Raw genomic sequence first — 15,966 nt, 5'->3', positions numbered from 1 at the left:
CTTCGGAACTCGACGAACCCTCTTCCCTGGCGGTACACCAGTTTGCGAAGTCGACCGGTAAGGGGGCTGTTGTAGAAGTCTTGTACAGTACTGTACGCGCGAGCGAAAGTCGGGCACTGAAGCACCGAGAATTCTGGCGTTACTGGGTAGACAAATTTCCACTACGTCATATAACAAGTAAACAATCGGGGGGAAGGAGCGTAAGCATGAAACTTTCGTGCGGCGCACAAATTGTGACGGAAGTACGTATCGCGTATTTTAGTTCGCGATACCCGTCATATAAGTTCTGGATCATAGAGGTGTGCCATTTTTTTCACAGCAATGGTGGCGTCACACTTTTATGTTATTGGTGGGTAAATTGGATGCCTGTCAAAGATTTGGGTGGGCCACAGAAAGATTTCTTTGATGTTCAGAGTGTTATTACGTGATTCAATCAACGATTTATTAACCAATAGCCTCCCCTATGGCGCAGTGGTAACGTCGTTGCCTTGTAATCAAGGGGGTTTCGGGTTCGATATCCGGTGGAGAGACATGGCACAGTGGTTCGGATCCCACTTTGAACTGTATGTCCAGTCCCGATTAGCCTTTCTGTGCATAAAGTGGACTCAAAACAACAATTCAATCAATCAAAAAGAAATTATTATTGAAACGATTTAACTTTCAGAGCTTGTGAAAGTTGCTCTATACAATTTGAGTTTTGATCGTATTTGTTTATTTCTTGTGTTGCTGCTAAAACTCCAATAATAGCAAGTTCAGAAAGATATACAAGTTTAAATGTTGCATTCAAAATGTGTTAAATTTTAGGTTCTATTTCGTTTCAAAGGATGATATGGTAATAACTAGAAGTTAGAAAATAATCAACAGTATGATGTGTTAATTGGAAATAAGAAGAAATACAATTGTCTTCACTAATTGTAACAAACAGTAGATTGTTGTAAAAGAGAAAAAAGGGAACATGATGGTAAAATATGTGCAAAGGTGCAACTATGTCAATTGATTGTCATACGTGATTCCTGTTCTTCCAGTGTGTTGGTCAGTCCTGGTACCTGGCCGTCGACATGCAGTTGTACTGGATATCCCCCCTCATACTGATTCCCCTGTGGAAATGGAGGAAGGCAGGCGTCGCGCAAATATTCCTCTTCGTCGTCATAGCAATCACCATCCCAGTAGCCTTAGCCGCTGTGTACGAGTTTCCCAATGCTGCCTCTCCCAGGAACCCTCCTACGTAAGTAATACATTGAAATACTCTTTATTTTTTAAATCCATCATATCCATACTGCACAGAATGGAATCCGATCCGAGTAGACAATTGTACGCTATTTACAAGATTTATAGTTTTAGGTTATCATATCTAAGTTTCCAATTACAGAAAAATTACGTATTGGAATAATATAAATTCAAAGTTGATGGCGGTTTTATACCAGCAAATTCTTCATTCTGCCAAAATATTTAACACCTAGTATTTAAAAAAACAATAAATACTTAGGACAACAAAAAAAAATATTAATGTTATGTGAAATTAAGTGCAGTATATGCAGTGGCGTGCCCATGATTTTCTAATGGGAAAGTTTACGTATATTTTTTTTAGTAGTTTTGTCATCTTTTCCTGCATTTGACGTTCCTTTATTTTAAGATTCTGGCCCATAGGGGGGAGGGGTTATGATCCCCACCAATACCCCCCCTTGGGCACGCTACTGAATATACGTATAATATATGTGTGTGGGACGAGTGTTAATGTTACAAGACTTAATTGTGTTCCCGATATTATGTGGTCGGAATTTTACAATGATTTTCCCAAAACAAGTTTATTTATTGCCTGCTGTGTTTACTTGTGTTGCAGTAATGAAGTAAAGAATAATAGATACCGGCTGATCTACGTCCCAGCATACTCCAGGGCTGGACCTTATTTCGTGGGAATGCTCCTTGGATATGTGCTGCACGAGATGAAACAAAGAAAGATCAAACTCGGAACGGTAAGTTTACAATTTGTTCCCTGAATTGTTTACTATTGTTCTAATATAAGAAGAAAACACAAGTTCCACTTACTGCAGAAAGAACATATGTGTCTCATATGTGTTGTTCCTGCACTTAAAAATAGGTTTAGGGACGGAGTACATTGGCGTTTTCTGCACCAATTAGTGCGTCCTGGTACAGTCTACATGACTCAGTGTAACTCAAAACCCGCCAAAAATGTCACATTCGTTGTTTCTAAAATAACCGATTCAATAACTTTGCACTCTTATCATACAATTTAACCCAGTAAAAAATGGAATTGGTAAATTGTTCCTCTAATGGGAAATGAACAATTTTTGGATTTGTTACGGTAGTCACTGTCAATTGCAGTGTCCGAAAGGTGCAAGACCGTACTTGAAGCAAATAAGACACCTTCCAAGAATGGTTTCGCAGTTCCGTCTTGAAGTCGTGGACTCTTAAGTGAATGTCTTTCGAATGCAGTGCCAAATACGATCAGTATATAAAACTGATGTCACGTTCTTCTCGCGTTTTAAAGACTTGTTTTTCATCATAGAAATCGCATAGCATTTTAAAATATTCTCATACATATATTTCCACACAATATAAGAACTTCAACCAACATCTTGCTGACTTTCTACTTACATAAGTTCAAACAAATGAACAAGTCCACGAGTCAAGTATTCAAGCCTGCAACGATGAGTACCCCGCGCTGTGGCCTCGATTGCTAGTTTAATTTGCGCTTTCGAACTGCACTATGTGACGTCACTTTTAACAAGATCATACTTTAAGTCTGCTCTTTGAACCTTTCGAACCAATGATGGGGTTATTTCTAGGATTGCTAACAGTTTCGAAAACGTCACACACATCCCGTCAGCGTAAGAAGTAAGTAAGAGTATGTCGTACTATCACTCAGCATTGTATTTCGTTTCTGTGCACAGATATTTTAATTTATTTGATTATTTATTTTATCATGTGTGGAATCCATCCTTTAAGTTTGGCCTACAGTGGGGTTAACAGGACTGTAGTAATGTGGAATTTTGAATGCACCTTACCTTTCATAAAATAAAGTTTGATCAAAAAGGGGAGGAGGGTTACAAACCCCATCAACCCCCTCTGAGCACGCCCACATTCCATTTCTTTTAAAGAACTCTCGAGTTAGTTGGTTCTCTAAGTAATATGCAATAATCTAATTAGTGTTTTGTTTCATATTCAGCTATAAAATTTTTATTTTTTTTTATTCCATGTTATTAGTTTTGGTACATCGCTGGCTGGCTTGCATCTTGTACCCTTTGCCTCTCAACTCTGTTTGGTTTCTACCCCTTCGCGCAACCATGGAAAGAATACAACGTTGCTGAGCAGTCCATATATATGGGTTTCCATCGTACAGCGTGGGCCTTCGGCATTGCTTGGGTTATATTTGCCTGCTGTAACGGCAAAGGAGGTGAGACATCATATATGTTAGATTCTGCACTGAAAGAGCCGCAATTAATATACACATGATGGTGGGATCCTTGCACGTATATTCTGGTCTTTTAAGGATTTATTTTTGTAAATTTACGTTGTTGTTTGCAGGGACACAATGTATATTCTTGCAGTTTAACATTTCTAATTTGTCACTCTTTTCTAACGTAAGCTACGTTAAACGTGTGAAGGCGGCCTCCGTGGAGGAGTGATATTAACACGCAGCACTACGACGTCGGGAGTCCCGGGTTCGAATCCCAACCCGGGTGGGCATGGGTGTTCTATGTTAGTGTCCCTTCATCAAATCATCACTCGTCCCCATCTTCGCGATTAGCCAAAGTGGCAGAAATGTGAAGCAAAATAAACGAAATTCAACGTAAACTGTGTGCCAAATTTGGATCGTGCATTTCAGACATTTCAGACGCGTAATATAAGCTATGGTAGATTTTTTTAACAAAAACATTTATACTTTTGTGACAAATACTTTATATTTGTCACAAATCTGTTATCAGAATCCTTACACCATAAGTATTCTTGATATGGTCACCACGAACGTTAAGGCATTTCGAACAAGAGTTCCCGAGGTACCAGCCAGGTTAAATCGGTATTAGCTTCCAACGTTTCGAGCGCATACATTGCTCTCATCAACACAGAGATCGTCATCCCTATATGATAAGGTTCTATTTGCATATCCATGTGCTGGAAGCATTGGAAGCTAATGCCGATGTAACACTTGTTCGAATCACGTCGCCAGGAAAGCTACAATTCCTGTCAAGGCATTTGTCAGAAAGGGACACGATATTTCGTAGAGGTTAGTTAGCTGATTTCTTGTCATGAGTACGATTTCCTTTTGCGCCGCGCAATTTCCGGTGGAGACACATTACACAGTGGTTTGGATTGAAACTTTACACATTAGGTCAGTTCTCATTTTGACTATCTGACCGTAGAAGGTGCTTCAAACACTCCTAGCTTTGGTTTGTCCAGGATTCTTACATTTCCTGTAGGCATGAATAGGACGCCTTTGTGATTGAATTGTTGCAATATAAAAGCACCTAGCGTCGTGTAAAGTGGGTAAAGGTGGCCAGGTCGTGATCAAGAAAGTGTGGGGCCCTAACTACACACCCCCTGTACGTCTTTATTTTAACATTATAATTTCAAAGATATTTGAAAAAGGGGTTTCCAAATATTTTTTTCTTTGGGTGACGCGTGGTTATCGAACCTCATGTCTGCTGTTTCTTGGCTTTCGAGACCCGAGCGTTAGTTAATTATTAAACGTTATTTACGCTTTTGTGGGAGATCAAATATGGTTTTGTAATAATCGCTGGGGCATCTTTTAGGTCCAGTAAACACCCTCCTGTCGTGGCGAGCGTGGCAGCCGCTGAGTCGCCTCACGTATTGCACCTACTTGATGCACATCACGACGCTGCAGTACGACGCCGGGACACTCAGGAAACCAACTTACTTCACCGACTACAATGTGGTAAGATTCTAAACCTTAACCTTTATCTGGTAACGTGGCTAAAATTTCCTTAACTTGTAACCTGAGGTCTGGCTAGTGATGGTACCGGCAGAAGAACGAGATCAGATCTATCACAGAATAGACAGAAACCAAAATTAATTTTATATGTGACATCTTCAATGTCTGATACACACCTATTAATTTATGGAAAGATGTATATTTTGTTTAGAAATTGCAAAGTCAATCAATTTGTTGCAATCGTGAATTTGTGCCGTGAATTTGTGCTGCTTGGTTGCATGTATATTCCGGATAAATCATGTTCTTCGAGGGCTCGTAGCGTCGAAACGAGGCGCTAGATATAAAAATATTATTGAGAATAGTTGTTTACCTTAATGATTTCTTTACACTGTAAATTAGGTATGGTAACACACTGTGAATTTTCTTTAGCCTAAACGATGTATTGGAGACTTGCCTGTCGAGACAGACGAGAACAAGATTGTTGATTTGGTGTTTAAGTCCACTTTATGCACAGTAAGGCTAATCGGGACTGGACCTACAGTTTTAAGTGGGATCCAAACCACTTGTGCCTCCGCCGGGTATCGAACCCGGGACCCCTTGATTACAAGTCGAAGACGAGAACAAGATTACGTATGTTTATAAACTAAGCGAGACAGGAATCTGCAACTCGAGATGAGATCATACTGTCTCGTCTCGATACCATCCATAGATGTGTCAAATATTTGCTTTTCTTCCCCATGAAGTGTTTTTTTCTAGTAACACACAACTATTTGGCAACTCGTAAAGATGAACAATTCTTGATTTTATTTCGACTAAAATATGTACAATGGTTTAAATTAAACAAGTCATATTTTCATTTTGCAGCACTTTGGAAAAATTCTTATTTCTTAAAGAAAATAATTAAAAAATACGCATATATATATACTTTTTAAGAATTGTTTCACAAAATGAAAATATCAATGTTGAGTGCATTAACATATAAAGTTGTTTTTTACTAATATTAAATAAGTTCTAAATTATCCCCAAACTTAAAATTTTAAAAATGTGTAGCTATATGCTTTTATACCAAATAATTACATTATACGAATCTATAAAAAGTTCTGAAGCATTTGTGTTTACTTTGCATTAGATATACAGAGCATAGGAAGTAATATAATATTACTCTTAAAATTGAATTCTTGAAATATTATTAAAACAAATATAAGAATACAAAGAAGTTTTTATTTTTATATTCAAGCTAGCTAAGTTCCATAGACTAATAATAATCATAATAATAATGGTACAGGTATGAAAAGGTACGTAGTTTAGGTTAAATGAATAACACAAAGAAGGGTTAGGTGGCAGAGCAACCCTTGGCTGAACCTCGCCCGCTGAATAAAGAAAGAAAGGAAAAAAAAAAAAAGAAAATATAGATAAAATAAAAATCATACTTTTCAATTCTGTTCAAATTAATCTTTAAAATGTTTCTTCGTAAAGGAAAAACCAACACTGTTACATAACTGGTAACGTAGAGTCTGAAAGACACCCATCCCAACTTTGACCCACTATGACTTGTATGGAAAATTACAGAATAACATGACCATTTAGGACAAAACTTCAAGCTACTGGCATGGACACGTGAGAGATTTGGCGCCGAGGCAATATATAGCACAAATACGGTCGACCAATAACATTTTACTGGGGATCTGTCAGACTGTGCGTTGATATTTTGAGGGTTACTTATGGTGACTAGGTTTCGTTATTTCTCGAGAATAATTCTTTCTTTTCTTTAACGTATTTGATTTATTTTGCTACTGCTTAATTTGCCATCAATTTCAACAAATAACATAAAACCTTGATTCACTACTATGCAATATGACCTATTCTTCAGTCATGCCAACAAACGGCTATGCAAGTTCATTTTGTTCTGTTATTTACTTGTGTACATATTGTGTATTCCATTGTGTACATTAACTGTTGTGTGTCGTTTTAGATAAGAAGTTTCCTTGCCGACTTAATGGTCACATTGGTGCTAGCTGCCATCTTCTCTCTTATTTTTGAGTCTCCAATAATCATTATCGAGAAGAGGTTATTGAAAAGAGGTAAGAATAATTATGATATTTCAAAGCGAAAAAACTAATTGTCTTAGGCAAAGAAATTCTATTTCACCCTATCCTACTCACTTTTGTTTTCAAGTTACTTTGAGTATTATGTATTATCCTCTTATATTCTCTTAGTCCCCCACTCACAAATGCATGTTTCTTTCTATACATTCAGAATTAAAATTTTGACTGGGTGGATATTGGGGATTTTAGGAACAGAAAGTACTTTGTTCCCCATAAGGCGGCACCTATGGTCTACACAATGTAGTACTGCACTGCCTTTTATTCTTTTTATCGTATTTTTATCTCTTTAACCTTTTTTAACATTAACTTACCTCCACATGTCCTAAATCAAGACTATTCTTGTCCCATCTCCTGAGGAAGCCACATGATGTGGTGAAAGCTAGAGAACAAAGTAAGTACATGCCAAACTAGCCTTTATTACTTGGTATCTTCAGAAATGAAAAGTAAAAGTTGATGTATTTCATTATTGTATTAGTTTTTTGAATGTATGGGTTTGTGTTTATAAGACCCCACCGAGAAGGGGGGGGGGAGTTCTGAATAAGCCAATGCTTGAGTATTTTTTTTCACTTTATCTTTTTGAATTCTATGTTCCTCGAATACCTCCAGGGTACTTAATGAAATAAATAAATACATATATTATACACACACACACACACACATTATATATATATACAAAATATATATATATATATGTATGTATGTATGTCTACATATAATTAAAATCTTCTGTTCTTTTCAGGGGGTCTCAAACCCTATATACTTCTGACTGTTACGTCAGAGTAATTATTTCGTTTGCAATAGACCCTAATTGCTTCTTATTTTCATAATCTCGTCCTCAGCTCCTCGGCCACCAAGGGCTACTTCGGCTCCTAAGGCAGCAGAACATCCTGAGGTTGCAATTGAGAACGGAAGAAGTCAAGAAGAAAAGGGGTAATAACATGCACGACACTTAAAACGTATAAAGTCTTAATAGAGTCATGGTCAAAGCACGACTTCCTCGATTTCATTTTCTACATCCAATGTTTGTGTATGTGTGCTTTAATGGATATGAGAAAATGACTAACCATATGTACATCAGACCCAGCTGTTAAAGATACTGACGAACCGAACTAGCTTCAAGCAGAGAGTGCACCGCAAAATTTATGACTGAATAACACAGCACTGTAAAGAACAAACGGCCAATAGACTGCCAGAAGTGGGCCTAAACAATGCACCAACCTCTTCGATTTAAAAAAAAAAATGTGTTTTTTTTTAATAAATAGCACACTTTTTTGCTATTGCTATTTTAAGATCGCAGTTTAAACTTATTTCTATTATGCGAGGGACATAAAAGTATCTAAAATGTGCAAAAATAATTATTTTAGATTTCAATTCGAACCATTACAGAAAACTATTAAAAAATAAAGGACATACACCACAACCAACTTTCTTCAATGATCTCTACATACTTTTAAATGTTCCATAACGTAATTTATGTACAATGTAAAAATGTAAGTTAAGGGTACTGTTGTGTATTGTACAGTTGTGTTATTCTATAAAACTTAATGGACGCCAAGAAGGAGTGAAAAGGACAATTTACCCTAGGCCCCAAAGTCAAGGGGTCCCAGAAACTCTGTACGGTGCATTTTAAATAAAATGGATGTAAGCTAAACATCTGGCAATGTATATTTAACTGTTACTTGTGTGCATAATGACTTAAACATTTATTGTGTAAATTTGTGGAGCAAACTTCATTTTTTAAATAGAAAATTGTCATGTGACATATCAAAATGGGCTAGAAATTTCACTCCAACCACGATGATGTGCCTAATTACATCTTTAACCATTATGGTATTTGAAGCCCAAATGTGTTTCCTTGCATGTGGCTTGATAGATCATTACGTTAACAGGTTAAATGTACCCATTTCTTGAAAATTCTTCATCAACTTAGTAATCTGTCAGTTGCATTCGTTGAAATCCTTTAGATTAAGACGACACTGTTATTACCATCTCCTCCAGTTTCTCTTGACTTAACATCGTAACACATAAGATATAGGTTTGAACTGTATTGCATATCAGCAAAATTATGTGGACCGTTGGTACAGATGGAAATATATTAAAGGGGAGGCGTAGGGAGCCTCTCTAGGAGGCGAAGCTGTATAAAGCATTATTGCCCCAGGTTCCAAGAATTCTCTAGTGCAAGACTTCTCTTTATTGTAATGTCAGCCAACCTCTGTGGCGGAGTGGTTAGCACAGAGCACTACGACGCCAGGGTTACCGGGTTCGAATCCGAGCCTGGGCATCAATAACATCATATCATTACTCATCTTCATCTTCTAGATTAGTCAAAAGTGGCTGAAATGGGAAGTAAAATAATAATAATAAAAAGAAACCAATCACATTTATTATTGCTAAGTAGTTGTCTGGTCTTACAATAATTATCATGGACGTCCGGAAAGGGGGGGCCACGGTATCCATTGAAATTGAATGTAAACCTAAAATTACATATTTCACACATATAATTTCATTTCAGTCATAGTGATTTATGTTAAATATTGTAATGGCGTTGCAGAAACATGATAATTTCAAACTGAGGGACTGTTTTTTTGAGAAGGGAAACACTATTATGGGGAAAAATATAACTCGTTTCTCCCCTTGGAAAAAAATCCTGCGAACATCCATTACAAAAGAAGCCATTAATAGAAGAAGAAACCTTTGAACGAACAACTAAGAAAGATACTAATGAAGTGTTTATTGTGGAGTGTATAGAATTATGGACCCTACAGAAGTGAGGAAAAGCGGCTAGAGGCTTTATCAATGCAACTATGGCGAAGAATGGAGGGACAAACCAGTGGCGGATCCAGAAATTACTGTTGCGAGGGGCGAATTTGAGAGTCTGGTACAGAACCGAACCTACAATTGCATTGTTTGATATGAACAATATATGATTCTTTTAGCAGGAGACAGCTATGCTCTACGGATTCGCTTTCTTAAGGGGTACAGAGTGAAATAGATGGTTTTTGTAGTATATTTTAGGTAGTCTACTCAGATTGGTCCGTAGAAAGAAACAATCGCGTTACAGATTTTAAATATGTATGGGTTTATAAGCGACATATGAAGTTTGAATGTACTTGAACCTATTGCTACCAATTTATTTATTCCAGACTCAGCTTTTGAAGTTACATAATCCATGTCATCGTTGCATTTCTCGTAATTTCACACCTAGATATTTAGCTTCCTTTACTCTTCAGAAAATTTTCTCTGACTTTCGTCTGTGGGTGTTTATTAGCATTCAGCTTACCCTTTAGGAAATCGTCAATTTCGCCATTTTACACAAGTCCTCGAAAGAGTTTATCCCAATGCTGGACTTCCTTTCCAACTCTGTTCTTGAATTATCTTATATTACAATTATTACGTCGTCTGCATAGTCTATTTGTGCTTTTGATCCCGAAATATTTCCTAATTTTTCTAGAGATGATTCCAGGTTTAGATTCCACAATTCTGGACCTAGAATTCGTCTCTGTGAACATCCTTGTGTTGTTGATTTTGAGGCCTTGAAGTTAGGACATCAGATATGCTTTCCTGTCGGTGCGATAGCTTCCATAATTCTATCGAGCTCAGGCACGTATCCAGGAATTCCTTTCGGGGGGGCTGAACACAATTTTTTAATGGGGTATAGATAGAACCTCACAATTGTATGTTTAAGGTAGTGGTGGCAATTGGGTTCCAAAACGGGTGGGGGTGCAAGGAAAGTTTACTTTATCTTGTTAGACAAGGCTTAGCATTAAGAGGCCATAGTGATAGCGGGGAGGCAAAAATATGGGGAGCAACTATCCCCTAAATCGTCGCTACGTTTATGGCTGTCATTTTAATTGGAAGGTGGAATTGGAACATTTTTTACCAATTGACCCATCTGTTTCCATGCACTAACATTGTGTGTCGGAACCATCTCAGTATGGGTGTATGTCCATTTCGAATATTTCTCTCTGATTCGAGCCTGAACACCACTAATGTGTCTTGTCCACCCATGTTTGCAGTTCTTATAACAGCCGAAACCCACCAAATTGTTCATATTCAGGCCTAAGCACTCGCAAGTGTTCAAAAATTGTCTGTCAGAGCTTCCGTAGTCTTGTCATATATCGGCACGAAACAAAGGAAGTCTTCTAGAATACAGCTGGATCGCGAAAGTCATGCACAGCGTAAATCCTTCCGTTCCCAACACATCTAATGTTTTGTCTCCCGATATGATCACATGCTTACTCATTTATATACAGTTATGTGCCTAAGGAGGGTTGGTTGGGTCCTTAACCCGTTTGACCCAGTTTTCTTTAAAAAAAAAAAAAAGAGCGTCAAAGACAGGAAAAGATGGCAAAATGAGGACTGACCACCAAAAGTAGTATGCGTAACCCCTCTCTCCTTAGAAAATCCTGGGCACGTCCCTCTTTATTTCGGACACATTTTTTTACAATTAACTTGCTAGATATTTTGATCATTTCGTATTGGAGACTGAAGTAAGATGCGTTCTTTGGAAACTTCAGGTTTGGAAATTATCCTTTAGGGTGCTGTCGCCTGCCTTCGCACCTAATCTTAGCAAAGCCCTAATTTTCCATCCTTGCGACTAGTCTTCAAGACTTAGGAAGATTTCAGACTGAAGGGACACGCGATACTTGTTTGGATTGAGCCAATCAACAGCAACGTTTCACACCGTAGCGACACAAAGGGCCGCACAAACCTACCTTGGACTTGTGAAATCCTCAGGCGACACGGTGTGAAATTTCCCTTAGTAGGCCACTGTCATCTTACCTAGAAGTGGTAGCTCTTGTTGACCACAGTAGGATAAATTCTCCTCAACCGGTGGGAATGCTCCTCAGTTTTCTTCTTTCTTCTGTGCTTGTTCACTATACAGGCAACATCTTACGATTTGACATATTATACACAGGACATGTACTATATAGACATTTTGACGAAAAATCAGTCGAAGTCAGGGGTGGCTCGGTGACACATCGACACTGACTGATCACTAATGAACTAAAGTCTCGTTAACCGATTCTGTTAGCCGCGTATTTATATGCTCATTATATTCTAGAATGTTCCGCAGGTAAAACTATTCGTAAATATTGCCAGTGGTTCGACTTCTCTTATTCAAGAACGTTCCCTCTCGTGCTTTCCAGAGATTGAAAATTACAACGAATCGCCCTACGTGTGGCGCTATCTTTGTTGTGCAGCTTCCAAATGCTGACAAGTCTCTACATAGTGCTAAAGTTCGCTGCGACAACACCGAAAGCACAAGAAAAGTTTACGTGCCGTATTATCAACAACAGGGTTACAGAACATTCTCAGTTTTGCCTCGATAATTATTTTTGTCCTTAAATTGTCACATTATTCAAGTAGCCAAAACCATAATTTTATCTAGTGTAAACTTAAAAATTTCCTGGCGGTGGGAGGGCTCGAAGCACCTCATCCCCACCTTGGATACGCCCTATTAACAATAACGGGGTTATAGAACATTCTCAGTCTTGCCTCGATAATTATTTCTCTCCTTAAATTATCATCATCACATTATTCAAGTAGCCAAAACCCTAATTTTATATAGTATAAACTGAAAAATTTCCTGGGGGGGCTCGAACCACCTCCCCCACCTTGGATACGCCTATTAACAATAACAGGGTTATAGAACATGCTCCGTCTTGTCTCGATAATTATTTATCTCCTTAAATTATCGTCACATTATTCAGAAGCCAAAATCCTAAATTTATCTAGTGTAAACAGAAAAATTTCCTGAAAACGAGGGGGCTAGAGCCCCTGATTCCCACATTGGATATGTGTTATTAACAATAGAAGGGTTATAGGACATTCCCCATTTTGCCTCGATAATTACTTATCTCCTTAAATTATATTGTCACATTATTCAAGAAGCAAAAAACCTAATTTCATCTAGTGTAAACTGAAAAATTTCTTGGAGGGAGGGCTCCCTCCGTACCCCCACCTTGGATACGTGCTATTATCAATAAGAGGGTTACAGAACATTCTTCGTCTTGCATCGATAATTATTTATCTCCTTAAATTATCGTCACATGATCTTATTTCACGCCAAAAGAAACCACAAACCTCATTTTATCTAGTGTAAACCAAAAACTTTCGGGGGGCTCGAGCCCCCTAAGCCCCCCTTAGATACGTGCCTGTGTCGAGGGTTCCTGGGCAATACCTATATGTCTCTTAAGATCCTGAAAAGATGCGGCTTGGTTGGTACAGGTAGATGTCAGTTCAAAGCCTCACAACGCCGTCAACGTCTCTCCATCTGTGAGGGCCTCTTTTTTTCAGTTTGAAGAGGAACGCAAGGCCATTTGTACCTTACAGCCTTGCGCCGGAGAACCAACTGCAATCGATTTGATAATCGCATGCAAATATACTCGATATAAATGTCGATTGCGTCTGTGTATGACAAGATCTCGCTTTCATGTCCACAGCGATCTCTCTCTCTCTCTCTCACACACTCACACTCACTCACTCACTCACTCACTCACTCTCTCACTCTCTCTCTCTCTCTCTCTCTAGACTTACTTCATTACATAGCACAAAATATAACACACAGGATATAACTAGTAGATAAAATAGCATATAAAGAGCATAACTAGCATTCATTCTGCAATCTAATCTATCAAGCTGCACACAGCAGCGGTGATGGGATTCTATGAGTTCACTAGGCGCCATCTAACAGAAATCTGGTTGGCAGGCTTTGGCACTCTAAGACCTGTTGGCCACAGGGTTGATCTATGTTACAGACAAACAGCTTTGAACATATATAGCATTAATAAGGCTCCCGGTTCAAATGATGACCTGGGAATGGATATTCTTTGTGACTGTCCCATCATCTTCATCTTCGCGAGTACCCAAAAGTGGCAGAAAAGTGAAGAAAAATAAGACAAATGAATGTAGCATTAATAATATAAACACGCCGGTTCTGTGACCGAGAGTGTTAAGTGACCGACTTTCGATCTTGCCACAGGAGTTCCCGTGTTCTAATCTCGATCTGGGCATGGGTGTCCTTGTGCCTTTTCTTTAATTCAATTAAATCATTACTCATCCGCATCGTCGCTATTAGCCAGAAATTACAGAAAAGCGACTGAAAAATAATAGAATTCAAAAACTTACGTACTATCCTGCAGATGTCAGCATCTCTCCACTTTGAATGGAAATCCGTCATGAAGAACTTTTACTTTAAGTAAAAGTACAATGTAATTCTTATGCGTGTCTGGTGAGATCGTCAGTTTTTGGATGTAGTTTCATAGCTACTGTAACGAGCTTCAACAATGAACAATAACTGTTGTGTTGTATGTTAATGTTAAACATTATTGTGCTGTTTTGTGTTAGGTCACGTTCACTTACAAAATAATCTAGAATGTAACAGAAGTTTCGACGAACTCAAAGAAAGTAAATATTGAAACTGAACGTGAAGTTACGTAGTAAATCTCTGGACTTGGCTAATTTTACTTTTTTTTCATATAGCTGTTTTAACATCTTTGATCTTTACCTGTATCAGTTCATTTTGAATTCCTACATTTTTTTGTCAAGTCAATGCTTGATAATGGAATATATACAGAAGCTGACAATCCAGTGTTGAAAATCTTAGAAGCTGACGTGGGATATTGCGAGTTGAAAAAACTCTGAAGTCCTTCTAACCATTCCCGTAACGACAACCGGCATAGAAAGGTCCCTCAGTGCTATGAATAGGGTACTAACTAGGACAAGTAGTAGAATGCTACCAGGAAATTTAATGCATTGCATGATAATAATCATTGAGGGACCTAAGATTTCAACTGAGGATTTTCTGGAGAAAACAGTAGATTTATATACCACGAAGAAAGCTCGCAGGATAAGATTGCTGTAAATTCTTCATGCCATCTTGAGCTTTGCATGATATGTTCTATTGAGTTTAATAATTGTAATATTTTTCCTGGTTCACCATTGTGGAATTTGTTCTGGATGATTAAATATAAAAGTAGGTGATCATTTACTATTTACTATTGTAATGCTAATTGACAATATAATATTTATAACTGTTAGACAACAGACTAATAAAAAGAAATACAGACAAATAAAAATAAAAATCTATGTCTTTCCACATTGAATTACTGAGTATACTTAGGTCACCGCATCCTACTTGATTTTTGTTACTGTGCGTCATTTCCCGCCTGTAACGCTTAGCGTCAAATTCATCGACGAACAACGAACGACCACTGGTAATTCTCAGTGTTAAACGCACATGTTGTATTTCGCAGATGAGATTCACAACGCCCGTTCTCTGGAGGACCCCCCCGGAGCAAATTTTCTGAAAGAAACACTGATCAGAGGGTCTCTACACGCCTATGTATGAGAGTAAAACAGAAGCCAAAACGATATTAATGTACATGTTATGCCATCATACGCACTTATTTCTATTAAATAATTACTTTATTCTCATTTGCAGAACCACAAAGTATTCTTAAATGATCTGCTATTGCCGAGGAGGCAATATATGTATTAAACGCAGAATACATGTTAATGATTCATATGTTTAGTCAGCGACAATATTAGATAAATACGAGAGATATGAAATTAGTCAAACATCTTACCCTAAATGCTCATTTTACTTATGCCATGTGCGAAGAAAGTGAATGCCACCAACCCTCCCCACTCACTTTGTGAAGTTTGTTCTAGTTCCTTTATAAGTCAACTTTATGCACAGAAAGACTAATCAGGACATACAGTTTAAAGTGGGATCATAGCCATCAAATCAGTAATGCCCCTTGATTACAAGGCGATGACGTTGCACTACGCCATCGGACGGGAAAAGTAATATAGAGTGAGGCAGTCAAACGGGAAGATTTAAAAAATTCACAAAAAATAGAGAAAGCAAATATTAGTTAATTTTTGAACATGAATGTACTGTACATGAGTTGAAATTACTAGCGTACCTGAAAAATGTTCATT

General features: G+C 37.9%; 1 protein-coding gene across 1 annotated transcript in view; it reads left to right on the top strand.

The window, feature by feature from the left end:
- Positions 1–8,644, top strand: part of LOC145990379 (nose resistant to fluoxetine protein 6-like) — a 29,238-nt gene extending 20,594 nt beyond the window's left edge. The window contains exons 7-12 of the mRNA XM_083126075.1: positions 1,026–1,225; positions 1,841–1,973; positions 3,226–3,415; positions 4,773–4,915; positions 6,885–6,993; positions 7,857–8,644. Of these exons, the coding sequence (XP_082982201.1) occupies positions 1,026–1,225; positions 1,841–1,973; positions 3,226–3,415; positions 4,773–4,915; positions 6,885–6,993; positions 7,857–7,951 (870 nt within the window). The 3' untranslated portion in view covers positions 7,952–8,644. The remainder of the gene's footprint in view (positions 1–1,025; positions 1,226–1,840; positions 1,974–3,225; positions 3,416–4,772; positions 4,916–6,884; positions 6,994–7,856) is intronic.
- The last annotated feature ends 7,322 nt before the right edge of the window (positions 8,645–15,966 follow it).

This window comes from Lepisma saccharinum, chromosome 1 (assembly GCF_977018435.1).
Source record: "Lepisma saccharinum chromosome 1, izLepSacc3.1, whole genome shotgun sequence".
NCBI lineage: Eukaryota > Metazoa > Arthropoda > Insecta > Zygentoma > Lepismatidae > Lepisma > Lepisma saccharinum.
The sequence above is the reverse complement of the archived record's forward strand: the minus strand, read 5'-3'. Positions and strand labels throughout refer to the sequence as shown.